At 48.0% G+C, this 27,310-nt stretch overlaps 1 protein-coding gene across 1 annotated transcript in view; it reads right to left on the reverse strand.

Annotated features, from left to right (window-relative positions):
* Positions 1-27,310, reverse strand: part of gramd1c (GRAM domain containing 1c) — a 125,207-nt gene that overhangs the window by 66,211 nt on the left and 31,686 nt on the right. The window contains exons 7-8 of the mRNA XM_068034192.1: positions 11,057-11,175; positions 9,091-9,262 (exon numbers count right to left, since the gene is read on the reverse strand). Of these exons, the coding sequence (XP_067890293.1) occupies positions 9,091-9,262; positions 11,057-11,175 (291 nt within the window). The remainder of the gene's footprint in view (positions 1-9,090; positions 9,263-11,056; positions 11,176-27,310) is intronic.

A 27,310-nucleotide genomic window follows, 5' to 3' on the forward strand; every position in this document is an offset into this window, starting at 1 on the left:
AAAGTGGGAGAGAAGAGATAAGTCCATCATCAGCTGATAAAGACAGAGGAAAGGAATATTCATGCAGGAAACAATTTAGCAAGAGGGATATGGAACAGAGGAATAAAATAAAATAGACTAGTTATAAACAGGGAAAAGACTGTAATAAAGGCCAAGGGTAGCTTATATTTTTTTTAAATGGTGAAAAGGAGTAGTTTAAAAAAAAATTTAAATGTATATACTACCATATGCAGTGGGTGGGGAAATACACTGGAAGAACTGGAATCAGATATTTTTCAGGAAGATCTAGACTTAGTACCATACACAGGTACTTGGCTGCAAACTGGACAATAATAGAAAATAAAGTTATTGGTTTACAACATAATTAGAAGGGATAGGAGAGCTAAGCAAGAAACAGATGGCAATATACTTTGGAACACCATGACAGAATCAGAACCACACTGGAAAACTGACCTCAACATTGTCATGATCCTGTTTTCTTTCTCCTCGGGAAATATTGCAGTGTGCCTTTAAGGCTGTAAAAAGATCAGTACTGCTTTAAGTCAGCAAGCTCCAGGGACTATAAGCCACAGATGCTGCCAGATCTGCTGAGTATTTCCAGCATTTCTTGTTTGTGCATTCTGGTTACCCTGGCTGAAGCATTTGCAACAATCTTCAGCCAGATGTGCAGAGTGGATGATCCATCTTGGCCTCCTCCTGAAGTCCCCAGCATCACAGATACCAGTCTTCAGCCAATTCGATTCACCCTGCATGATATCAAAAAATGACTGAAGGCACAGGGTACTGCAAAGGCTATGGGCCCTGACAATATTCCGGCAATAGTATTGAAGATCTGTGCTCCAGAACATGCCGCGCCCCTAGCCAAGCTGTTCCAGTACAGCTACAACACTGGCATCTACCCGGCAATGTGGAGAATTGCCCAGGTATATCCTGTACATAAAAAGCAGGACAAGTCCAACCCGGCCAATTACCACCCCATCAGTCTACTCTCAATCATCAGTAAAGTGATGGAAGGTGTTGTCGACACTGCTATCAAGCGGCACTTGCTTAGCAAAAACCTACTCAGTGACACTCAATTCAGGTTCCACCACAGCCACTCAGCTCCTGACCTCATTACAACCTTGGTTCAAACATGGACAGATGTGAACTGAAGAGGTGAGGTGAGAGTGACTGCCCTTGACATCAAGGCAGCATTTGACCAAGCATGGCATCAAGGAACCCTAGCAAAACTGAAGTCAATGGGAATCAGGGGGAAAACTCTCCACTGGTTGGAATCATACCTAGCACAAAGGAAGATGGTTGCGGTTGTTGGAGGTCAATCATCTCCACTCCAGGCCATCATTGCAGGAGTTCCTCAGGGTAGTGTCCTGGGCCCAACCATCTTCAGCTGCTTCATCAATGACCGTCCTTCAGTCATAAAGTCAGAAGTGGGGATGTTCGCTGATGACAATGGCATGAACAAATGGCAAGTAACATTCGCGCCACATAAGTGCTGGGCAATGACCATCTCCAACAAGAGAGAATCTAACCATCTCCCCTTGACTTTCAATGGCTTTATGATTGCTGAATTCCCCCCATGATCAACATCCTGGGGGTTACCATTGACCAGAAGCTGAACTGGAGTAGCCATATAAATACCGTGGCTACAAGAGCAGGTCAGAGGCTAGGAATCCTCCAGACTCCCCAAAGCCTGTCCACCATCTACAAGGCACAGGTCAGATGTGTAATGGAATACTCTTCACTTGCCTGGATGGGTGCAGCTCCAACAACACTCAAGAAGCTCGACAGCATCCAGGTCAAAGCAGCCCGCTTGATTGGCACTCCATCTACAAACATTCACTCCCTCCACCACCGACGCACAGTGGCAGCAGTGTGTACCATCTACAAGATGCACAGCAGCGATGCACCAAGGCTCCTTAGACAGCACCTTCCAAACCCGCGACCTCCATCAGCTAGAAGGACAAGGGCAACAAATGCGTGGGACCACCACCTGCAATTTTCCCTGCAAGTCACACACCATCCTGACTTAGAACTATGTTGCCATTCCTTCACTGTCGCTGGGTCAAAATCCTGGAACTCCCTTCCTAACAGCACAGTGGGTGTCCATACCTCACATAGGGGAAGCACGGTGGCGCAGTGGTTAGCACTGCAGCCTCACAGCTCCGGCGACCCGGGTTCAATTCTGGGTACTGCCTGTGTGGAGTTTGCAGGTTCTCCCTGTGTCTGCGTGGGTTTTCTCTGGGTGCTCCGGTTTCCTCCCACATGCCAAAAGACTTGCAGGTTGGTAGGTAAATTGGCCATTATAAATTGCCACTAGTATAGGTAGGTGGTAGGGAAATATAGGGACAGGTGGGGATGTGGTCGGAATATCGGATTAGCGTAGGATTAGTATAAATGGGTGGTTGATGGTAGGCACAGACTCGGTGGGCCGAAGGGCCTGTTTCAGTGCTGTATCTCTAAACTAAACTAAAGGTCTGGCAGCATCTGTGGAGAGAGAAACAGAGTTAACATTTCAGGTCTGTGACCTTTCATTAGAACTGCTAGGTAAAAGATCACAGATTTGAAACATTAACCCTGGCTGGAATTGTACAGCCCCCCAACAAGCAGGCTGTTGGAGGGGGTGGGGGGCGCCGTTCTTGACACCTTCCAACCTCTGCTGCAATTTTACCTGGTAAAACCTTACGGCAATCTTGCAGGCTGGGGGAGGGGCCCTCCTGATCAGCCTCCCTGTGCCTCATGGAGGAACACCCCCAAAGCCCCAATATGCAACACTCTACCTTCCCCCAAACCAAACCCCACCTTGCCTTGCCGGGGCCCGGCCGATTGTCCTTGGCGAGGCCCTAAAAACGTCTCCTTTCCCGGGCCTTCCTTCCTCTTCCTTCTGAAGCAGGGTGTAGTCCCAGCAGTGGCCATCACTCCCAGTGGCAACACTGGGACTACGAGCTGCTGGCCCACTGATTAGCCAGCAACTCCATTAGGTGGGACTTCCTGCCTCAAGGAGGTGGAAATCCCGCCCAAGACCAATTAAGGGCCTGGGAGCGAAATATCCCAACCTCCCACTCAACTTTAAATTCTGGCCTCTGTTTCTCCACAGATGGTGCCAGATCTGCTGAGTATTTCCAGCACTTTCTGTTTTCATTCCAGAGCTTAGGGCCTTGGCAGCTGAAAGCATGGCCACCAATTGTGGAATGATTAAAACCTGGGATTCTCAAGAAGCCAGAATTTGAGTAGTGCATAAATCCTAGAGGGTTGTGGGGCTGGAGGAGTTCACAGAGATAGGGCGGGCGAAGGTCAAGGAGGGATTTGAAAACGAGGATGGGAATTTTAAAAATCAAGGCGTTACTTAACCAGGAGCCAATGTAGGTCAGAGAGCACAGGAAGGTGGCGTGAGTTAAGACACAGGCAGCAGAGTTTTGGATGAACTCAAGTTTATCAAGGGGAAAATGTGGGAGAACAGCCAGGAGAGCATTTGACTAGTCAAGTCTAAAGGTAACAAAGGCATTAACGAGGATTTCAACAACAGATGAGTTGAGGCAAGGGTGCAGTCAGGCTACTGAAGGGTTTACAGCCCTTTAAAAATGGCGCCTGCGCGGTGGCACTGGACGCCGTTGCCGGGGACGCTGGCGACACGGTGGGTGCCCCCTTACATCATTGGAGGCGGCCACTCTGCCCCCTCTATTTAAATGAGCCCCCACACATAATATCGCGAGGGCTCGGGGACGGCGCATCTGCACGGGATGCACGCCGTTTTTAGAGTGCACCGCTGCGAACTCCAATAATTTGATGAAACATGATCTCCCTTTAACAAAATCATGTTGACTCTGCCAGATTACCTTCAATTTTTCTAAGAATAAAGGAGTTACATTCGCTATTTTCCAGTCTAGCGGAACCATCCCTGAATCTAGGGAATTTTGGAAAATTAAAACTAAGGCATCAGCTATCTCACTAGCCACTTCTTTTAAGACCCTAGGGTGAAGTCCATCAGGACCCGGGGACTTGTCAGCCCGCAGCTCCAACAATTTGCTCAATACCACTTCCCTGGTGACTGTAATTTTCTTCAGTTCCTCCCTCCCTGCCATTTCCTGACTTACAGCTAATTCTGGGATGTTACTTGTATCCTCAATAGTGAAGACCAATGCAAACTACCTGTTTGATTCATCTGCCATCTCCTTATTATTCATTAATTCCCCAGACTCGCTTTCTTTAGGACCAACATTCACTTTTTTAAACTCTTCTTTTTTAAATATCTATAGATACTCTTACTTTCTGTATTTACATTTCTAGCTAGCTTTCTGACAGGCTGCCATTATTTTTTCCTTTATACGCCATCCTAGAGTGTGGTTACCCTTAGGTGGCCTGTACACCACTCCCACAAGTGACTTCTTGCTTTTATGATTTCTCATCTCCACCCAAACTGCTTCTATATCCTGGTTTCCTGAACTTTGGTCATCCTCCCTATAGCACTAAGAACAAAGAACAAAACAGCACAGGAACAGGCCATTCGGCCCTCCAAGCCTGCGCCGATCTTGGTGCCTGCCTAAACTAACACCTTCTGCACTTCCGGGGCCCATATCCCTCTATTCCCTTCCTATTCATGTATTTGCCAAGATGTCTCTTAAACGTCGGTATCGTATCTGCTTCCACCACCTCCCCCGGCAGCAAGCTCCAGGCACTCACCACCCTCTGTGTAAAAAAAAAAACTTGCCTCGCACATCCCCTCTAAACTTTGCCCCTCGCACCTTAAACCTATGTCCCATAGTAACTGACTCTTCCACTCTGGGATAAAGCTTCTGACTATCCACTCTGTCCATGCCACTCATAACTTTGTAAACCTCTATCATGTCGCCCCTCCACCTCCGTCGTTCCAGTGAAAACAATCCGAGTTTTTCCAACCTCTCCTCATAGCTAATGCCCTCCAGACCAGGCAACATCCTGGTAAACCTCCTCTGTACCCTCTCCACGTCCTTCTGGTAGTGTGACGACCAGAATTGCACGCAATATTCTAAGTGTGGCCTAACTAAGGTTCTGTACAGCTGCAACATGACTTGCCAATTTTTATACTCTATGCCCCGACCGATGAAGGCAAGCATGCCGTATGCCTTCTTGACTACCTTATCCACCTGCGTTGTTAATTAACCATTGTTAATTAACAAAGCCACATCTCCACCTTTTCCTAGCCTCCTGTCCTTCCTAAATTCCATGTACCCTTAAATATTCAGGTCCTAATTCATGTCATCCTACAGCAATGTCTCTGTAATGGCCATCAGATCGTACTTATTTATTTCTATTTGCGCTCTCAGTTCATCCGTTTCGTTTTGAATGCTATGTGCATTCAGACACAGAGCCTTTACTTTTGTCCTTTTATTATTTTTGTACCCTCTGGCCTTATCTGTTGAATTACTCTTAGATTTGTACGCTCTGTTCCTTCCTGTCATAGTCTGTTTATCATTTCCCATATTAATACCTTCCTCTCTTGCCTTGTCTCTGTACCTTGATTTATCATATATTCCCAAATTTTATCCTTTGTCCCCACTATTCAGTTTAAAATCCTCTCCACTTCCCTAGTTATGCGGCTCGCTAGAACACCGGCCCCAACACGGTTCAGGTGCAGACCATCCCACCACTTTCCCCAATACTGGTGCCAGTGCCCCATGAACTGGAACCCATTTCTACCACACGACTCTTTGAGGCACACATTAATTTTCTCTATTCTTACTTGCCCTAAGCCAATTTGCATGTGGCTCAGGTAATAATCCAGAGATTATTACCTTTGAGGTTCTGTTTCGTAATTTAGTGCACAATTCCTCATACTGACTATGCAGAACCTCTTTCTTGTCCTGCCTATGTCAGTGGTACCTACATGGACCACGACGACTGGATCCTCCCCTCCCACTGTAAGTTCCTCTCCAGCCCTGAGCAGATGTCCTGAACCCTTGCACCAGGCAGGCAACCAAGTCATCTGGACTCTCACTCTTTGCTGCAGAGAACAGTGTCAATCCCCCTAACTATACTGTCCCCTACTACCACTACATTCCTTTTTTCTCCCTCCACTTGAATGGCTTTCTATACCATGATGTCATAGTCAGGTTACTCATCCACCCTGCAGCCCCCACTCTGATCCAAACAAGCTGAAAGAACCTCAAACCTGTTGGACAATCGCAAAGGCTGAGGCTCCTGCACTCTGGGTCCCCTTACCTGCCTCAGCTGCAGCCACACTCTCCTGTCCCTGACCACTGACCAAATCAGAGGACCCTATCCTAAGGGGTGTGACCGCCTCCTGGTACAAAGTATCCAGGTAACAATCGCCCTCCCGGATGTGTCGCAGTAACTGCAGCTCGGACTCCAGTTCAACGACTCTGAGCCACAGCTCTTCGAGCCGCAAACACTTACTACAGACAAGTTTTACCTGGATCACACTAGCATCCAGGAGCTCCCACATGCTCCAGCCATGACACATCACCTGTGCTGCCATCCTTAATGTGTTTCAATTAACTACTTAATTATTTTATTCTCCTTTTTTGTATGTTTTATTAAGCTTACCACTATTTATTTATTTTATTTAGAGATACAGCACTGAACCAGGCCCTTCGGCCCACCGAGTCTGTGCCGACCATCAACCACCCATTTATACTAATCCTACACTAATCCCATATTCCTACCACATCCCCACCTATCTCTATATTCCCCTACCACCTACCTATACCAGGGGCAATTTATAATGGCCAATTTACCCACCAACTTGCAAGTCTTTGGCTGTGGGAGGAAACCGGAGCACCCGGCCAAAACCCACGCAGACACGGAGAACTTGCAAACTCCACACAGGCAGTACCCAGAATTGAACCCGGGTCGCTGGAGCTGTGAGGCTGCGGTACTAACCACTGCGCCGCCCTAGTTCCTTTACTATTTTAAACTTTAGGATAAGAACAGACCTTAACCACTTACCAGATACTCACTGAACAGCTAGCTAGCTTCTTCCCAAACCAATCACCTACCTGCTTGCCTGTGACTTCACGATCTTCTTTGAAGGGCACGTTCCACTGAATGGGATAGGACACTGAATAGGCTGGAGGATAGGCGCTCCATGTTCTTTTCAATGAAGCCTCTCCCCTCACTCCGCGCTCTTTTCAAGGAGACCTCTCCCGTTCTCTACGCTCTTTTCAATTAAGCTTCTCCCAGTACTCGCACTCCATGTTCTTTTCAATGAATTTTAAATGAATGAAGAATCATTTTTTTTTTTATTATTTCAGATGACACTTCCACATGCCTCATTTGAATTAGTTAAGTGCAACCCGTAGGACAACTGTAATACCGCACCAAACAGCACGACAAAAAAAAGGAAAGGTACCAGCCCTTCGTTTTGCAAGCTGGAATGTCAGAACTACATGTCCCGGCCTGTCGGAAGACCTTGCACACATTGACGACGCTCGGAAGACCACCGTCATTAACAACGAGCTCAGTAGACTCAATGTGGACATTGCAGCACTTCAGGAGACACGCCTCCCTGCAAGCGGATCACTAAGGGAACAAGACTACACCTTCAACTGGCAGGGCAGGGATCCAGTGGAACCAAGACAGCATGGAGTGGGTTTCGCCATCAGAAACTCTTTGCTCAGCAGGATACAAATGGCTCGGAACGCATACTGTCCATCCGACTGCTCACTGCCTCTAGTCCAGCACACCTACTCAGCATCAATGCTTGAACACTCTGCTCCCCACCTGAAGTTAAAGACCAGTTCTACGAGGAACTCCATAATATCATTAGTAGCATTCCTAATACCGAACATTTGTTTCTGCTGGGGGACTTTAACGCCAGGGTTGAGGCCAACCATGACTCATGGCCCGCCTGCCTCGGGCGCTTTGGCATAGGAATTTACTATGCAAATAACTCAGCATCTTTAACATACAGATCACCGCAATGCGCAACAACACTTGCAAAAATAATTATAGACATAACCACACATCTCTCTCAAAGACAGAGTCAAACTGCACAGCAAACCCACAAATGATTTACAAACTCCTGCATGTTCAAAACACATATAAATAACCACAAAATGTTTACTTAGTCGGTCACCGAATCCACAATTGTACATTAACACTAAAACATCATGAAACATATCTTGACTTCCTATAAGCATTGAGAAGGTCACTAACATTAAAAACATAGTCCACCATTATTTTACAGTCAAGAAAATAAGATGTAATTTTTTGTAAAGTGGACCAAACTGATCATATGACCCCAGATTCCCTTCCCATAGATGGACTTGTGGCAGGTTGGTCCTGATACCCAACAATGTGAAACCTGGCATAATCTGCACCCAGAACTTCATTAGGTGTGCAGGACAACTTGCAGACCAGAGATCCACAATTCACTGGCTCACCATCACTAGGATAGAAGGAAATACAGTTCTGCAACAGCCAGTTAAAGGGTATCATCACTTTACAGCAGGATGGCCAGTAGCTGAAAGATCCATCATATTTTCTGGTGTCTCTGGAGGTTCTGCTGGTAGAATTGGGCCCGAGGAGGGACTGTCTGGTGGCACCGAGGGTAGGAGGACGTATAATAGAGCAACACAGATCAGAAAGGTGGGAGGGAAATGGAGAAGGCAGTCAGTGCCACCTCCACTACACCAAGAACTGTCATACAGTTTAAGAAAAGGTTTAATAGCCTGAGTGGCTAAGGTAAGCCAAAGTTCCAATGTCAATAGGCATCCTGTACCACCCATGCAGTTTTACATATCTCCATTACCTACCATACTCTTTCTCTGTCAGCACCTGGTTGTCAAGAGAAATTCACTTCTGAATACACCTCTCCAAACGTTCAAGCGCCTTCTTTAGTGAAAACTAGCTCAGCTCATTTTGCTTGCCACAAGAGTGCCTGGTCTTTAAGGTCACTTCATTTAAAAGAAGCATCTCATTGCCAGGGAACATATGACCTCATATGAGGTGAGTTCTTTTTATAGCTTAACTGTAGGCAGATGTAAACATTCAGAGTGATGGAGTAAATCATTGACAAGTTAGCAACTGGCAGATCAAGCTAGAAGATAAAGAACTAGGGAACAAGCTTAGTGCCAGAGGAAAAATAATTCCTACCATTGTTGGTGTATTAGCCTGGTTAACAACTGAAGGATTTATAAATGTAGTGTCTCCAAACGGAAGTGGTGTACTTGAATCTTGAGCATGTGCGTCAGTCCAAATTGTTTTGGATTCATTCGGTTGGTCTTCTTTATCATTATCGTCATTGCATGTGTTTTTCCCCACAATTCTAGACACAAGAACATTACAGTCATACACAAGAAAGGTCTGCTCAGTCTATCCAAGCTCATCTTTCCAATACACTAACTTTGTCACCTTAGCATCTAACTGTATTTTGAATGACCTTGATGTTTCTTTCCATGCCGGCCATCAAGCACCTTTCTATTCTATTCCCATTTTCCAGCACTTGGCCCGTAGCCTTGTATGCTATGGCGTTTCAAGTGCTCATCAAAATACTTCTTAAATGTTGTGAGGGTTCCTGCCTCTACCACCTCTTCAGGCAGTGTTTCCAGATTCCAACCACTCTATTGGTGAGAACATTTTTTCCTCAAATCCCCTCTAAACCTCCTGCCCCTTACTTTAAATCTATGCCCCCTTGTTATTGACACCTCCGCTAAGGAAAAAAGTTTCTCCCTATCTACGCCCCTCATAATTTTGTATAACTCAATCAGGTCCCCCCTCAGCCTTCTCTGCTCTAAGGAAAACAATCCTAGCTTATCCAGTCTCTCTTCATAACTGAAATGCTCCAGCCCAGGCAACAGCCTGGTGAATCTCCTCTGCAGCCTCTCCAGTGCAATCACATCCTTCCTATAGTGTGGCAACCAAAACTATATACAGTACTCCAGCTGTGTCCTAACTAGGAGATTATTCCAAATATTTTCAAGCAGAAAAATCCTTCTCATACCCATTTTAAATCTACTTCATACTCATGTAAATTTACGTCCTTCAGGCCTACTTTCCTGATTAACTTTGAAGTAATATTCTGGTTTACCTTAACTATATTTATTAAAACACTGTGTTTGGTTGTTGTGCAAATCTAGTCATCTAAATTGTGACCGTCAGCCAATGTCAACTTTCTTCTTCCTCCTTTGTTAAATGTGAATTTTACCCTCCAGGTCTCTAAGCAACAGCTACCATGACAATTCCTAACACATCCTACTGTGTGCCCGAGATACAGTAGCCATATTGAATTCCTTAATTTAAAATAATGAGACTTAATCACAATTTATGCTGTTAGGGGAACCACATCATTTATATATTTAATAACTTGTGTGTGAAGATAAATTTTAACTTTACACAGGTAATCATCTTTTGAAGCAGTAAAATGAATCATGAAGAAGGATAAATATATAGTGTATAAAAGTAAACACAGGACTATAAGATTAGCATTAAAAAAAGGTATAATATATATATATTATCTCTCTCTCTCAAGAGAAAAAAAATGAAATCATGAGCTAATCGGTTACATTAAACTTTAAAATGTTGAACTGCATATAATACTTTTGCTTAAACAAATAAAACCTAGTGTTATTTTGACATCAATTTTTCCTTTACAAGGCCCTACTGCAAAAGAGGGGTTTCATTTGGTATTTTAGCTGTCCAAATTCCTACAATGTTTAGATTTCTATCTGTAGTCTAATGAGACTAGTGGTCTTCTAGTAATTCACTGTAAAACCTCACTAACTGTAATGAGCTAATCAGCTAGTTATGGGTGGTTAAACTTGGGAACAGTAAGCCTCTCATGGTACTTTAGAGAAATTCATTAAAATGAGGGATCAGCTCACAAAATAATGGTATAAAGTTTAGATTTACAAGAATTCTTATCAACAATATTACCATCATCTCCCTGCCGCAGAGTCTAATTCACCAATTAAAACTAAAAACGTAAGAGGGGCATGTGAAACTACGCTGATAGAGCTGGTATATTAAAAAAAAGAATTAAATTGAATGCCTTTGTGAATATTACAACTTCAAGTCCAGTGATGACCCAGGTAATCGGTTTATAATGTAGACATTTCCTTACCCTACAAAGTGGAAATCATCATTCGATAATTGCAGGTTATCCATTTCATCCCTTCTTAATCCCAGGTCTGTGCCATAATTCTGCTGTACCATGCTAAGTAGCTCCGTTTTACTTAAATGCTATAAATGCAAGAAAAAAAACTGTGAAAATGGAAGTGAAACAAAAGAAATTAAAATCACAGAGGGTTTTCAACATTCTTCAATCAGGAAGTATGCTCCAGACTTGAGGGGAACAGAGCTAGATGTTGAACTGTTCTGAAGAAATCATGCAGTAGGTGGCAGCCTTTTAGACATCAGTACTTGTGGGCATCAGGTGATGATGGTCATGTGGTTGCACACTGGTCATAGAGTCGTACAGGGCAGCACAGTGGCGCAGTGGTTAGCACCGCAGCCTCACCGCTTCAGTGACCCGGGTACAATTCCGGGTACTGCCTGTGTGGAGTTTGCAAGTTCTCCCTGTGTCTGCGTGGGTTTCCTCCGGGTGCTCCGGTTTCCTCCCACATGCCAAAAGACTTGCAGGTTGATAGGCAAATTGGCCATTATAAATTGCCCCTAGTATAGGCAGGTGGCAGGGAAATATAGGGACAGGTGGGGATGTGGTAGGAATATGGGATCAGTGTAGGATTAGTATAAATGGGCGGTTGATGGTCGGCATAGACTCGGTAGGCCGAAGGGCCTGTTTCAGTGCTGTATCTCTAAATAAATAAAAATAAAAAAAAAAAAATAAAAAAATAAAAAAAAAGTTACTGGGATAAAATGCCTCATGGTATGAACAGAAACAGGGCTGGGATTTTATTAAGGGGACAGAGGTCTCGACATCCGGAAAAAGCAATGCCGAGGACCCCACCTCGCCTCTTCTGTAGGAGGCCTGCTGAATAAAGTGCCAATTAGGTACTAAACTGAACAGCAGCAGGCCTTCCACAAGATCAAGGACTCTGGCGATGGAAGTCCACCCTCGGAGTGCTTTGGCTCAGCAGCGCCACTGCGGAGGCTGCTGCCAGTGGAGCACCCAACCCAGGAACGGCACTGAAACCCAGGCCACAGGTAGGTCAGGGTGGGAGGGGTCTTGTGGGGTGAGGGGGGTGGTCAGTAGCAAGGGCAGGGGGATGGCTCTCAGCAGGCCTCACCCCTTCCTGATGCAGGGTCTCTCATTCAGGCACTAAGTGCCTTTTAACGAGGAACCGCCCCCACTCCCGGAGCCAGCAAGCAGCCTGTGGGGTTTCTCCTGCTGTGCTTTGTCCACGGCAACAGGGCCACCTGCAGCATGGCTAATTGTAGCAGTGGGATGAGGCCCTTAATTGGGCATTAAAGGCCCACTTAAGGGCCTCAATTGATCAAGAGGCAGGAAGGCCGTCAACAGGTCTTCCCACCCTGGACTTAATTTTGGCAGAGGTGGGATGGTGACAGGGACCCCGCCCCCCTGCTGCCACCATCCCACCCGATTGCATGCTCTCCCCGCCTCCAAGCCTGCTGTAGAGAGCACAAAATTCCTCCCATGGTTTTTGGGCCGGCTTTATGCATTTTACATCTTCAGATCACGCAAGTGCATGCCAGAAGGAGTGTTTCATTTTTACAAAGAACGAGTCGCAGATGCAATTTGCAAAAACAGAAAATAATCCTGTTTTAAAGAATCCCATAACATGGACCCCGGTGGTTGCTGGGAGATCAGCGATTTGAAGAATTGCACTGGAGTATTAATGAGTCATCAAATTTCACATTGTCTTAATATATGCGCCAGTAAAACAAGTTTGGTCAGTTATGGTTATCTGGATTATAGAGTTTACATATGAAAGAACAGAGTTCCAGTTAAAAATTCTGCCTGAGTGCTTCACATACCAATTCAGCTCCATCGCTGGCAGTTATATCTTGTACTGACCGTTTGGATTGAAATAGTTGAGGGGAAGCTGAACAAGATTTGCAGGCCTGATAGAAGTATGGAAGTCTGGCTTAGAAGCTAAGACCCATCGTACTGTTACACGAGACTGGTCAGTGGCAAGTGGTACAAAGGAAAACCACAAAGAAAAACTGCTTAAAGCGGAACAGGCCACCACCCAAATCAATGGCAAGAGGAGACTACTGTCTGAAACAGACTACAGCAGCTCCTCTTCACTGTACGAGGAAGTGTTGGAACGACAGCACCTACAAAAGAAGCGGCAGAACTTAAAGGAGTTGGAAGATAAAGGCCCCCAGCCCCCGGGCACTGGAAGCTGTGATGGGCCCAGCGCGCCCCAAACCCAAAGCGCCAAACCTAGCGATATGCCCAGCGCATCCCAGCTCCGGGAACCGAGAGCAACGACATGTCTGGTGCACTCCAGCTCCGGGAAGCCGGGAGCAGTGATGTTTGAGGAGGAAACAACAGCAGAGGACAGCCCAATCCTTGCTGCCTACAAGACCCGCGCCACCACCCCCCCCAACCCCGCTGATGTCACCCCAGTGGAACAAACCCTGCATGAGAAACCAGGAGGGGTTTCTGAGCCCAACGAACGTGAAACAGCTTGTGTACACCATGGGTATGCAGGAACATATCAAAGGACTGGGACTAGCAAGGCCAAATGGTGTGGGAAGCAGCAACTAACTTAAAAATGGGTATAAGGTTTGCTTCAATTAATGTGCGTAGCATTAAATCCACTACACAATATGCTTCAACCTTGGACTACCTGTTTCGGCAGGAGTGTGGAATACCACACCTCAGCACCTACAGGCAATGGTTGCGATAGTGGTCCCACGGCCATCGACCTGGTCAGGGGGAAATGACTCCCGTTCCTCCGGTCTGGGTATTCTGCTGCGGGGAGGTAACTTCACCATCTCCTAGGTTAAGGAGGTGGTGGGCGGTCGCCTCTGCGTAGTAGATGTAATGTACAACAATGCTCCACTCTGGTTGATCAATGTGTACGCCCCGGTTCAATGCAGCGAGCAGCTGACAGTCTTCCAGCAGCTCCCACTGCTGCTGGCGATGTCCAGGCCGGTCATCCTAGGCGGTGACTTCAACTGCATCATTGATGCAACTGGACGATCCGACAGTGACGACAGCAAACTGGACTCTACGCCTAGATTCCGAATGGAAACAGTAAAAGATGCCAAGCTGCACGACGTCTTCAGCAAACCTGCAGACAGAGCGCAGCGTAGATACACCTGGTCAAGATCGGACGGGTCTGCCCGTTCCAGGATTGACTTCCCGTTTGCATGCCGTGCTGTCACGGTCTGATCCACCGACGACAAGCCGGTGTTCTTCTCCGACCATTGCCTCTTAGTGGCCGACTGTCACTTACAGGATGACCAGTGGGGTGGCAGGGGGACATGGAAGCTTAATGCTACACTGCTAACCCCAGAGAACGTTAAGGAATTCAAAAGGGATTACAAAGGTTGGGGAACCATGAAACCCTTCTTTGAGTTTCCATTTCATGGTGGGAGGCGATCAAGGAGAACATCAAGAGGTTCTTTATCTTCAAAGGTGTTGAGAGAGAGACAGAGAGAGAGAGAGAGAGACAGACACAGACAGAGACACAGAGAGAGAGAGAGAGAGAGAGAGCGAGAGAGAGGGAGAGAGCGAGAGAGAGCGAGAGCGAGCGAGAGCGAGCGAGAGCGAGCGAGAGCGAGCGAGAGCGAGCGAGAGCGAGCGAGAGCGAGCGAGAGAGAGAGAGAGAGAGAGAGAGAGAGAGAGAGCGAGAGAGAGCGAGAGAGAGCGAGAGAGAGCGAGAGAGAGCGAGAGAGAGCGAGAGAGAGCGAGAGAGAGCGAGAGAGAGAGAGAGAGAGAGCGAGAGCGAGAGGACAACCCACTAACTCTGGATGAGCTGACAAAGGCCGTCAAGTCCTTTGTGAAGAGTAAAACTCCCGGAAGCAATGGTTTACCGCTTGAGTTGTATTCGGCTCTGTGGGACTGGGTCGGCCCAGACCTGCTGTAAGTATACGAGAGTATGCTCCTGGCCGGTAGCATGTCAGAATCCATGAGGAAAGGCATCATCACCCTCATCTACAAGCAGAAGGTGGAGGGGGCAGAAATCAGAAATTGGCGGCCCATCTCACTGCTGAATATTATTGACTACAAGATTCTGTCCAAAGTCATCGCCAGTCGAGTCAAGTCTGCTCTGGAGTTGGTGATTCACCCTGACCAGACCTGCACTGTACTCGGCAGGAAGATCTCTGATCGTATCCCTGAGTTGCGTGAGACTATCGCCTATGTATGGGACAGGAGGGTGGACACCTGCCTCATCAGCCTGGACCAGGAGAAGGCTTTTGACAGGATATCGCACACCAACATGATGGAATTGCTTTCCAAAATGGGGTTTAGGAAGGGAATCTGCAATTGGATCAAACTGCTCTACACAAACATCAGTAGTGCAGTCTCAATCAATGGGTGGGAATCAGAAAGTTTCCCGATCCAATCTGGAGTCAGACAGGGCTGACCTCTCTCCCCTGTCTTGTTTGTCTGCTGTATTAAACCCTTTGCTGAGTCTATTAGGAAGGATGAGAGCATAAGATGGGTGACAATCTCTGGCAGCAGAGGCACTCAGGTTAAAACCGCCTTGTACATGGATGACGTCGCCGTCTTCTGCTCGGATCCGCTGTCTGTGCGCAGACTGATGAGCATCTGCGACCAGCTCGACCTGGCCTTTGGAGCCCAAGTTAACCACGGCAAGAGCGAGGCCATGTTCTTTGGGAACTGGGCTGACTGATCCTTCACCGTCAGGTCAGATTACCTCAAGGTGCTGGGGATATGGTTCGGACAGGCCGGGGCGTGCACCAAAATCTGGAAGGAGCGAGTAGCCAGGGTACACCATAAACTGAGCATGTGGGAGCAGCGATCTCTCTCCATTGTGGGCAAGACCCTGGTCATCAGGTGCGAAGCGCTCACGTTGTTGCTGTACATGGCGCAGGTCTGGCCCATACCCCACTCCTGCGCCGTGGCGGTCACCTGAGCCATTTTCCGCTTCATCTGGGGATCCAAAATGGACCGGGTCCGGAGGGACATGACGTTCAAACCTCTGGATAAGGGTGGGAAAAATGTACCCAACGTCGCCCTCATCCTGATGACCACCTTTCTGTGCGGCTGCATCAAGTTGTGCATCGATCCCCAGTACGCAAACTCCAAGTGTCACTACGTGCTGAGTTTCTATCTGTCCCTGGTGTTGCGAAGGATGGGTCTGGTCACATTGCCGTGGAACGCTCCATCCAGTTAGACCATGCCGTACCACCTATCCTTCGTGGGAAAGTTTCTGTGGAAAAACACCTTTGACCACCAATCCATCAGGCAGTGGTCTGCACGGAATGTCCTCAAAGCCCTACTGGAAAAGGAGTTGGTGGATCCTGTCTGATGGTTCCCCGAGCAAATTGCCAAAGTCATTTGGCAGAATGCCTCATCACCAGAACTTTCAAACAAGCACCAAGATGTAGCTTGGCTGGGGGTGAGAAGAGCCCGCCCCATCAGATCCTTCCTACGCGCCCGGAGACTCGCCCCCTCCACTAGTTGCCCTTGAGGTGGCTGCAGTGGGGTAGAGACAGTTACCCACCTCTTTCTGGAATGTGGTTTTGCAAAGCAGGTGTGGAAACAGATGCAGTGGTTTTTGTCGAGGTTCATCCCAAGCAGCTCTCTAACACAGGAGTCTTGCTCTACGGGCTGTTCCCAGGGACGCACACCGAGATAAACATCAACTGCTGCTGGAGGATCATCAATTCGGTGAAAAATGCTCTTTGGTCTGCCCGAAACTTGCTGGTCTTCCAGCACAAAGGAGTTGTCCACGACCGAGCGTTGCAGACTGGCACATTCCAAGGTCTAGGACTATGTGCTGAGGGACGCACTAAAGCCGCAGCAGAGGCGCAATGGGGAAAGACCACTGTGTGAGATCCTCCCACCAAAGTGAACTGAGGGGCTGGACCCATGGAAAACCCCTCAGGCTGTATACACCAAATGTGGGTTTGCTGTAAAATGTACATGACATGTAAAATGGAATGGAAGGATTGTGAGGCAACTCACGTTCTGTATGAAAGAAAACTGATTTCCTTTGCACTCTTTAGAATGGCAACTTGGTGCTGGTTTGAACTGTTTTGTAATGCATTGTGACAAATTTTTATGAAAAGTATATTTTTGGGAAAAAAGAATTGCTTCCTCCCTCCTCAGGACCTTTCAAAAGGACCTCGGCTGGTATCTTAGCCAACTGATTTTGCTGCCCCTCCTGCCCTGTGACCAGTGAACTGGGTTGCAGTTCATTGGGAATATGCAATCTGGTCTGCTGATTTGCCATGGTCCAACCGGAGGCCTCAGTCCGGACACAGAGGACTGAATTTAGTCATCCCATTACTAAAAATGGGCGCCATTCCCTACTGTTGTGAATGGTCGCCCCACTGTGATTATGCGGCAGGCAGCCGTTTTACATATTGAAGATGCGGGGCCCCCCAATCACGCAGCGGAGGCGGGATGCAGGACCCCAAATACGGCATCGGATGATCCCAGAAGAAATGCTCGTCCCATATTTAAAAGGTCTGCTAGCCCTGCATTCACTCATGCCTACTTTAAAAGAATGCATGTCAGTGTGCCATTTGCTGCCCCAGGACCCCTTCTGCTGCCTGATAGTCAAGCTATACCCAAGCCTCCAGCGATCATGGCAGAAGGAAGACACCAGACGGCCCCACAGTTGAGCGACAACTCCCTTGAGATTCTCTTCCAGGCTGCAAGGAAAAGGCTGGAGGTCCTCTTCCCCAGCGATGGCAAGAAGATGTCCTCCCACCTGACCAAGCAAGCCTAGACAAAGATTGCTGAGGAAGTTAGCAGCTGGAAGTGTCACGCCCACTGACATGGGTTCAGTGGCACAAGAGGGTCAACGACCTCCTTCATTCTGCCAAGGTGATTGCTCCTTTCTTCTCTCCTTTTTAGGGATTGCATGTGGCTACGTGGGGCGAAGAAAGATATGGGGATGGAGGCAACAGAAAAGCATGGGCAAAGAGAGGGGTTAATCATCACCTCATCCTGACAGATGCCTGGCTACATCTTGGTCACATGCCATCCTCTTTCAAACTTCAACCCCATTAACTCCTCTGAGAGCTGACACGAGGACCAGCTCCATAGGAAACCCCAGTAGGGGACGAGGGGCTGCCACTAATAAAATTGTCATATTGGCCCCTCTGCAAGGTATGACTATCTTCCTCTTTCCAGTTGCAGGACAACAGGGCCTATTACAGGAGGGAGACATCACGGACTGGTGGAGGGATAACTCGACATCAGGCCTCTCTCCACAGCTGAGGAGGTGGCACTAGAGCTGGCAACACAGGGCAGCCACTCCATAGCAGATGGTGAGACTAGAGTCTCCATGCAAGAGAGAGTGAGGATTGACTTCCAGCAATATACAGTTCACTTCTGAAGACCCCCACAATGCATGGTTGGCATGTTGAGATCTAATTCTAATTCTAACCCACATCATGTTTGTGTTATCTCATGCAGGTCGCTGTCTGCAGGAGACTCCAGTGGAAGGGGGGCAAAGTTCCACCTCTGAGGTGGATCAGCAGTCACAGGAAGCACCATCCCATGACTCTCCTGCACCTTGCACGAGCACAATACTGTTACTTTGCTGTGTTCCCACTCAGCTGTAGAATCAGGGTCACAAGCTGGAGAGAGCACTGCACACGCGCCTGAGCAGCTGGCTGAGGCTGAGACAGCCGAGGCCTCTGACAATCAGAGGACTGTGAATGGCCAGGCCCATGGTAAACCCCAGGTTGATGACGAGCCTCTGGTGTCGATAGCATAGGGCATGTTGGAGTTGCAGAGAGAGGTAAGGCAACATCTCATGGAGATGCCAGAGGCCATGCGCAGCCATGAGTGGATAATGGAGAAGTCCATCCATGCCATGAGTCCTGCACATGGCTCACAACCCCCTTCAAGGGCAATTAGGGATGGGCAATAAATACTGGCCTGGCCAAGGACACCCACATCCCAAAGAATAATACCTGGAATGGGTGGGTTGTCTTACAAGGAAAGGTTGGACAGGCTTGGCTTGTATCTGCTGGAGTTTAGGAGAGTTTATGGGCGGCACAGTGGTGCAGTGGTTAGCACTGCAGCCTCACAGCTCCAGTGACCCGGGTTCAATACTGGGTACTGCCTGTGTGGAGTTTGCAAGTTCTCTGTGTTTGCGTGGGTTTCCTCCGGGTGCTCCGGTTTCCTCCCACATGCCAAAGACTTGCAGGTTGATAGGTAAATTGGCCATTAGCAATTGCCCCTAGTGTAGGTAGGTGGTAGGGAAATATAGGGACAGGTGGGATGTGGTAGGAATATGGGATTAGTGTAGGATTAGTATAAATGGGTGGCTGATGGTCGGCACAGACTCGGTGGGCTGAAGGGCCTGTTTCAGTGCTGTATCTCTAAACTAAACTAAATAAGAGGCATCTTGATTGAAACATATAAAGATCCTGACGGGTCTTGACAAGGTGAATGTGGAAAGGATGTTTCCCCTTGTGGGAGATGCTAGAACGAGAGGTCACTATTTAAAAAAAAAAAGGGGACACCCATTTAAGACAGAGATGAGAAATACTTTCTGTCAGAGGGTCGTGAGTCTTTGGAATTCTCTTCCTCAAAAGGCAGTGGAAGCAGAATCTTTTAATATTTTTAAGGCAGAGGTAGATAGATTATTGATAACCTTTCATCCCCTTGCTTATTGGGGGTTGGTGGAAATGTGGAGTAATCAGTTCAGCCATGAACTTATTGAACGGTGGAGCAGGCTTGAGGAGCCGAATGGCCTATTCGTACTCCTAATTCGTATGTATGTTCATATATTTGTATGTAAGAAAGAGGTTGGTGACCTCAGAGAGCCAGATTCCACAGATGTGTGCACCTGCACACCATCCCCTTCGCTCGACAAAGCAGTGGCAAGGCAAGAGAAGGGCAAGGCGCCTGGAATCTTCTCCAGGTCCTCGTCCTTCTCTGGTGAGCGGGGAAAAGGAGAGGCAGGCCTCCACATCTGGGGGCTCCCTTCAGGGTGCTCTGAGTGTAGACAGCGGCTCTCCAGCCAGAGGACAGCTGCTGAAGTCATCACAGACCAAGGGGCAAGCTGCTGTCATTGGGATTGCACCTCAAAGGAGCTCTCACAAATGTATTGAGAAAACCTAATCACATTTGGGAAGTCACGGGTGGGTGCTTATGAGGTCGTCTCTTGCCTCCTTGGCATGTTGCACAATCTGCCTGCCTTCCGGGCTTCATAATCCAGGGGCACTTAATCCTCTCCCTCCTCCTTGTCAGTGGAGGAGTGATATTGAGGCATATCATCATCCTGTATGGCCTCCTCCCTCTGCAGTGCCAGATTGTGCAGAGCAGAGCAGACCACCACGATACGCGAGACTCTCTGGGGCATACTGCAGGGATTCACCAGATCAATCGAGGCAATGGAATCTCATCTTCAGCAGCCCAATAGCCTGCTCAATGGTCGATTGAGTGGAGGCGTGGCAAGTGTTGTACCTCTCCTCCACTGCATTGCAAGGGTCCCTCACAGGCATGAATAACCATATCTTCAATGGGTAGCCCTTGTGCCCAAGAATCCATCCCTAAAAGTGAGTGGGGGGGGGGCCTGAAAAGCTGTGGCACCTGGGACTGTTGAAGTATGTAAGCGTTGTGATTGCTTCTCGGAAGCAGGCACAAACCTGTAGGAAATGCTTTCGGTAGTTGCAGATCAATTGACCGTAGATTGAATTGAAGTCCTTCCTGTTGGTGAAGGTATAGGCTGGTCCATTGGAGCCTTGACAGCTACATGCACGTGGCTATCATATCTTACACCGGGGAAATCCAGCGATGGACCCGAATCCAATGACCCACTCAGCCTGACTGTCAGGGTCAGTGGAGGCCTGCTTTAGGTCGGTAAAAAGAACCTGACCCGAACCAAACTGAACCACAGCGGGCCTGAGCCCGACCCGGCCAGAGTCCCTCCGATTTTGCCCCGAACCCGCCACTACTCAACCCGACCGACCATCCCTTACTTACCTTCCTGACACCGAACCTGCAAGAAGCTGAAGAGCATGTGCGAAACGTCATAGTGACGTCACTTGCTCACTGCGCAGACTCAGTTTCGGCCCTGACTCCCAGCCCAGGTAAGTTTTTTTAAAATTTTAATACTTACCAGCAGAGCACTTACCATCTGTGTCCAGCCTGACCCGACCCGAGCCCAAAAGCCGACACCGGAAGATGGGTCCGCCCTGACCCGAACCCGACACGTTGTCGGGTCTCGAGGGGTTCGGGTCAGGTAGCAGGCCTCTAAGGGTCGGTCCATTAGTGCGCATAGGTTGTCTTCCCTCTTGAACAGGGCACTGGTCACCTCCTTGATGCAGTGGTGGGCTGCTGCCTGGGAGACACCACACGTCTCCCATGGATCCTTGGAATGGTCCAGACACATTCAATCTTCGTGCCACAATGATCTTCAGGGCACAGGCATAGGGTGAACCCCAAATCCCATAGGCATGCAACTCATCCTGAAGCAGGGCGCACAAGTTGGTGACAGCCTCCCTGGAAAGCTGCAGTCTTTACCGCTCGGACATCTGGAGGCAGCTGAGCTGAATTCAGTACACCCTCTGTTGTTGTTGGGCCCTTCTCGACATGGCCAGCTGCTGCTGCTCTCATCATGCAGTTTCATGGGCAAACGCAGCTGCCTCCTGGCCCACCCTCCATTGGAGATGCCGCATTACATCACAGGGGTCCAAAAAGACGGTGTATGAGACCCATGCTCAGTGACCAGTGGGCCTTCAGATCATTATCGATACAGGGAGGACCCTGTCCTGCCAAATGAGCTTTTGACTCTTCTCCCAGCAGACTCCCCATCTCCCTCAGTGCCCACCCTTGCTGATAGCCAACCCTCTCATCCAGTAGTATGGGCGACCAAATACCTAAGATCAGTTGGTCACCCAATACAGCCATCCAAACCCAGGACGCCACTCCCCCCGCACCCTCTTGCAGAGCAATCAAGATCTGGAACCCCCTGTCAGAGACCCCGACCCCCCCACCTTGCAGAGCACACAGCAACACAGTCCGACAATGTCCTCCACAAACCCCTCTTCCCTATGCAGCACTGTTCAGGGCGGCCTCCCCATTGCGGCACTGAAGCCTCTTGCCTCAGCACCACCAGCTCTTAATTGCCGTAAACCCGAAAGTACACAAGTGCCACCCGCCATCCACTAATTCACAGGCCCAAAATTAAATTGAGGTGGACTGGATGCAAATGCATTTCAGCTCAACAATTTATATAAGATTCCTGTCGTGTCAGGGTGGCAATGCCACCTTGGTGCTTTCCCACCTCTGACTTAATCTGGAACCAACGTCACAATGCCAGATTTGCACGCGGACATTCCAACGTGATTCCCCCCGCCATGCCATCATTCCCGCTTTTAAGGTAAGCGTGCAGGTGCAACAGGCGGTAAAAAAGGCAAATGGTATGTTGGCCTTCATAGCGAGAGGATTCGAGTACAGGTGCAGGGATGTCTTGCTGCAATTTTACAGGGCCTTGGTGAGGCCACGCCTGGAATATCGTGTGCAGTTTTGGTCTCCTTATTTAAGGATGTTCTTGCTATAGACGGAGTGCAGCGAAGGTTTATCAGACTGATTCCTGGGATGGCGGGACTGATGTATGAGGAGAGATTGAGTCAGTTAGGATTATATTCGTTGGAGTTCAGAAGGGTGAGGGTGGGATCTCATAGAAACCTATAAAATTGTAACAGGTCTTGACAGGGTAGATGCAGGAAGGATGTTCTCGATGGTAGGGGAGTCCAGAACCAGGGGTCATAGTCTAAGGATACGGGGTAAACCTTTCAGGACTGAGATGAGAAGAAATTTCTTCACCCAGAGACCCAGTGGAATTCGCTCCCACAGAAAGCAGTTGAGGCCAAAACATTGTATATTTTCAAGAAGGCGTTAGACATAGCTCTTGGGGCGAAAGGGATCAAAGGATATGGGGAGAAAGCGGGAACAGGTTACTGAGTTGGATAATCAGCCATGATTTTTTTTTTCCGTGTGATTGGTTCCTTTTTCATTTATCTAAGTTAAGCTTAAGATTAAAAATGGCAGGAGATCTCAGACCCGTGTTATGCTCCTCTTGCTCAATGTGGGAGCTCAGGGACACGGCTGATGTCCCTGACTCCTTCACGTGCTGGAAGTGTGTCCAGCTGCAGCTCGTTAGACTGCATGACGGCTCTGGAGCTGCGGATGGACTCACTGGAGCATCCGCGATGCTGAGGTGGTCGTGGATAGCACGTTTAGCGAATTGGTCACACCGCAGATTAGGATTGCTGAGGGAGAAAGGAAATGGGTGACCAAAAGGCAGAGAAAGAGCAGGAAGGCAACGCAGGTGTCCCCTGCGGTCATCTCCCTCCAAAACAGGTATACCGTTTTGGATACTGTTGGGGGAGATGGCTCACCAGGGGAAGGCAGCAGTCGCCAGGTTCATGGCACCGTGGCTGGCTCTGCTGTTCAGAAGGACGGGAAAAAGAGTGGAAGGGCTATAGTCATAGGGGATTCGATTGTAAGGGGAGTAGATAGGTGGTTCTGTGGTCGAAAACGAGACTCCAGAATGGTATGTTGCCTCCCAGGTGCACGGGTCAGGGATGTCTCAGATCGGCTGCAGAACATTCTGAAGGGGGAGGGTGAACAGCCAGTTATCGTTGTGCACATAGGCACCAATGATATAGGTATAAAACGGGATGAGGTCCTACAAGCAGAATTTAGGGAGTTAGGAGCCAAGTTAAAAAGTAGGACCTCAGAGGTAGTAATCTCAGGATTGCTACCAGTGCCACACGCTAGTCAGAGTAGAAATGAAAAAATAGTCAGGATGAATGCGTGGCTTGAGAGATGGTGCAGGAGGGAGGGGTTCAGATTTTTGGGACATTGGGACCAGTTCTGGGGGAGGTGGGACTATTACAAATTGGACGGTCTACACCTGGGCCGGACTGGAACCAATGTCCTTGGGGGTGCTTTTGCTAATGCTGTTGGGGAGGGTTTAAACTAATGTAGCAGGGGGATGGGAACCAAATGAGGATGTCAGTGGACAGTATGGAGGTAGTAACTAAAGCCTGTAAGGAACTAGATCATGAAGTCAGCGTGACTAAGGGGAAGAGTAGGCAGGGAGCAGATGATGAACACAAAGGGACTGGTGGTCTGAGGTGCATTTGTTTTAATGCAAGAAGTGTAGTAGGTAAGGCAGATGAACTTAGGGCTTGGATTAGTACCTGGGAGTATGATGTTATTGCTATTACTGAGACTTGGTTGAAGGAAGGGCACGATTGGCAACTAAATATCCCAGGATATCGATGCTTCAGGCGGGATAGAGAGGGAGGTAAAAGGGATGGAGGAGTTGCATTACTGGTCAAAGAGGATATCACAGCTGTGCGGAAGGAGGGCACTATGGAGGACTTGAGCAGTGAGGCAATATGGACAGAACTCAGAAATAGGAAGGGTGCGGTAACAATGTTGGGGCTGTACTACAGGCCTCCCAACAGCGAGCGTGAGATAGAGGTACAAATATGTAAACAGATTATGGAAAGATGTAGGAGCAACAGGGTGGTGGTGATAGGAGATTTTAATTTTCCCAACATTGACTGGGATTCATTTAGTGTTAGAGGTCTAGATGGAGCAGAATTTGTAAAGGAGCATCCAGGAGGGTTTTCTGGAGCAGTATGTAAACAGTCCAACTCGGGAAGGGGCCATTCTGGACCTGGTGTTGGGGAATGAGCCCGGCCAGGTGGTTGAAGTTTCAGTAGGGGACTACTTTGGGAATAGTGATCACAATTCCGTAAGTTTTAGAATACTCATGGACAAAGACGAGAGTGGTGCTAAAGGAAGAGTGCTAAATTGGGGGAAGGCCAACTATACCAAAATTCTGCAGGAGCTGGGGAATGTAGATTGGGAGCAGCTGTTTGAAGATAAATTCACATTTGATATGTGGGAGGCTTTTAAAGAGAGGTTGATTAGCGTGCAGGAGAGACATGTTCCTGTGAAAATGAGGGGTAGAAATGACAAGACTAGGGAACCATGGATGACAGGTGAAATTGTGAAACTAGCTAAGAGGAAAAAGGAAGCATACATAAGGTCTAGGCGGCTGAAGAAAGACGAAGCTTTGGAAGAATATCGGGAATGTAGGACCAATCTGAAACGAGGAATTAAGAGGGCTAAAAGGGGTCATGAAATATCTTCAGCAAACAGGGTTAAGGAAAATCCCAAAGCCTTTTATTCATATATAAAAGGAGCAAGAGGGTAACTAGAGAAAGGATTGGCCCACTCAAGGACAAAGGAGGAAAATTATGCATGGAGTCAGAGAAAATGGGTGAGATTCTAAACGAGTACTTTGCATCGGTATTCACCGAGGAGAGGGACATGACGGATGTTGAGGTTAGGGATAGATGTTTGATTACTCTAGGTCAAGTCGGCATAAGGAGGGGGGAAGTGTTAGGTATTCTAAAAGGCATTAAGGTGGACAAGTCCCCAGGTCTGAATGAGATCGATCCCAGGTTACTGAGGGAAGCGAGAGAGGAAATAGCTGGGGCCTTAACAGATATCTTTGCAGCATCCTTAAACACGGGTGAGGTCCCGGAGGACTGGAGAATTGCTAATGTTGTCCCCTTGTTTAAGAAGGGTAGCAGGGATAATCCAAGTAATTATAGACCGGTGAGCCTGACGTCAGTGGTATGGAAGCTGCTGGAGAAGATACTGAGGGATAGGAACTATTGCCATTTGGAAGAAAATGGGCTTATCAGTGATAGGCAACATGGTTTTGTGCAGGGAAGGTCATGTCTTACAAACTTAATAGAATTATTTGAGGCAGTGACAAAGTTGACTGATGAGGGAAGGGCTGTAGATGTCATATACATGGACTTCAGTAAGGCATTTGATAAGGTTCCCCATGGTAGGTTGATGGAGAAAGTGAAGTCGCATGGGGTCCAGGGTGTACTAGCTAGATGGATAAAGAACTGGCAGGGCAACAGGAGACAGAGAGTAGCAGTGGAAGGGAGTTTCTCAAAATGGAGACATGTGACCAGTGGTGCTCCACAGGGATCCGTGCTGGGACCACTGTTGTTTGTGATATACTTAAATGATTTGGAGGAAAGTATAGGTGGTCTGATTAGCAAGTTTGCAGATGACACTAAGATTGGTGGAGTAGCAGATAGTGAAGGGGACTGTCAGAGAATACAGCAGAATATAGATAGATTGGAGAGTTGGCAGAGAAATGGCAGATGGAGTTCAATCCGGGCAAATGTGAGGTGATGCATTTTGGAAGATCCAATTCAAGAGTGAATTATACAATAAACGGAAAAGTCCTGGGGAAAATTGATGCACAGAGAGATTTGGGTGTTCAGGTCCATTGTTCCCTGAAGGTGGCAACGCAGGTCAATAGAGTGGTCAAGAAGGCATACGGCATGCTTTCCTTCATCGGACGGGGTATTGAGTACAAGAGTTGTCAGGTCATGTTACAGCTGTATAAGACTTTGGTTCGGCCACATTTGGAATACTGCGTGCAGTTCTGGTCGCCACATTACCAAAAGGGTGTAGATGCTTTGGAGAGGGTGCAGAGGAGGTTCACCAGGATGTTGCCTGATATGGAGGGCACTAGCTATGAAGAGAGGTTGAGTAGATTAGGATTATTTTCATTAGAAAGACAGAGGTTGAGGGGGGACCTGATTGAGGTGTACAAAATCATGAGAGGTATAGACAGGGTGGATAGCAAGAAGCTTTTTCCCCCCCAGAGTGGGGGATTCAATTACTAGGAGTCACGAGTTCAAAGAGAGAGGGGAAAAGTTTAGGGAGGATATGCGTGGAAAGTTCTTTACGCAGAGGGTGGTGGGTGCCTGGAACGCATTGCCAGCGGAGGTGGTAGACGCGGGCACGATAGCGTCTTTTAACATGTATCTAGACAGATACATGAATGGGCAGGAAGCAAAGAGATACAGACCCTTAGAAAATAGGCGACAGGTTTAGATAGAGGATCTGGATCGGCGCAGGCTTGGAGGGCCAAAGGGCCTGTTCCTGTGCTGTAATTTTCTTTGTTCTTTGATCATAATGAATGGCGGAGCAGGCTAGAAGGGCCGAATGGCCTACTCCAGCTCCTATTTTCTATGTTTCTATGTTAACAGCTGCCTTAAATTCAGCCCACAGTGTGCACTGCACCGGGATCGTACACCAATTCAGCCACAATCCAATTTCTGGGCTAGTTTCTCTTTCAATGGTTGTGCCAGGCTACCCATGCACAGGCAGAGCTCTGGGTGATCAGGCAGTATACAAAGGCATTTTAATACTTAGCAATTAGTT

Source organism: Heterodontus francisci, chromosome 6, assembly GCF_036365525.1.
Source record: "Heterodontus francisci isolate sHetFra1 chromosome 6, sHetFra1.hap1, whole genome shotgun sequence".
Classification (NCBI taxonomy): Eukaryota; Metazoa; Chordata; class Chondrichthyes; order Heterodontiformes; family Heterodontidae; genus Heterodontus; species Heterodontus francisci.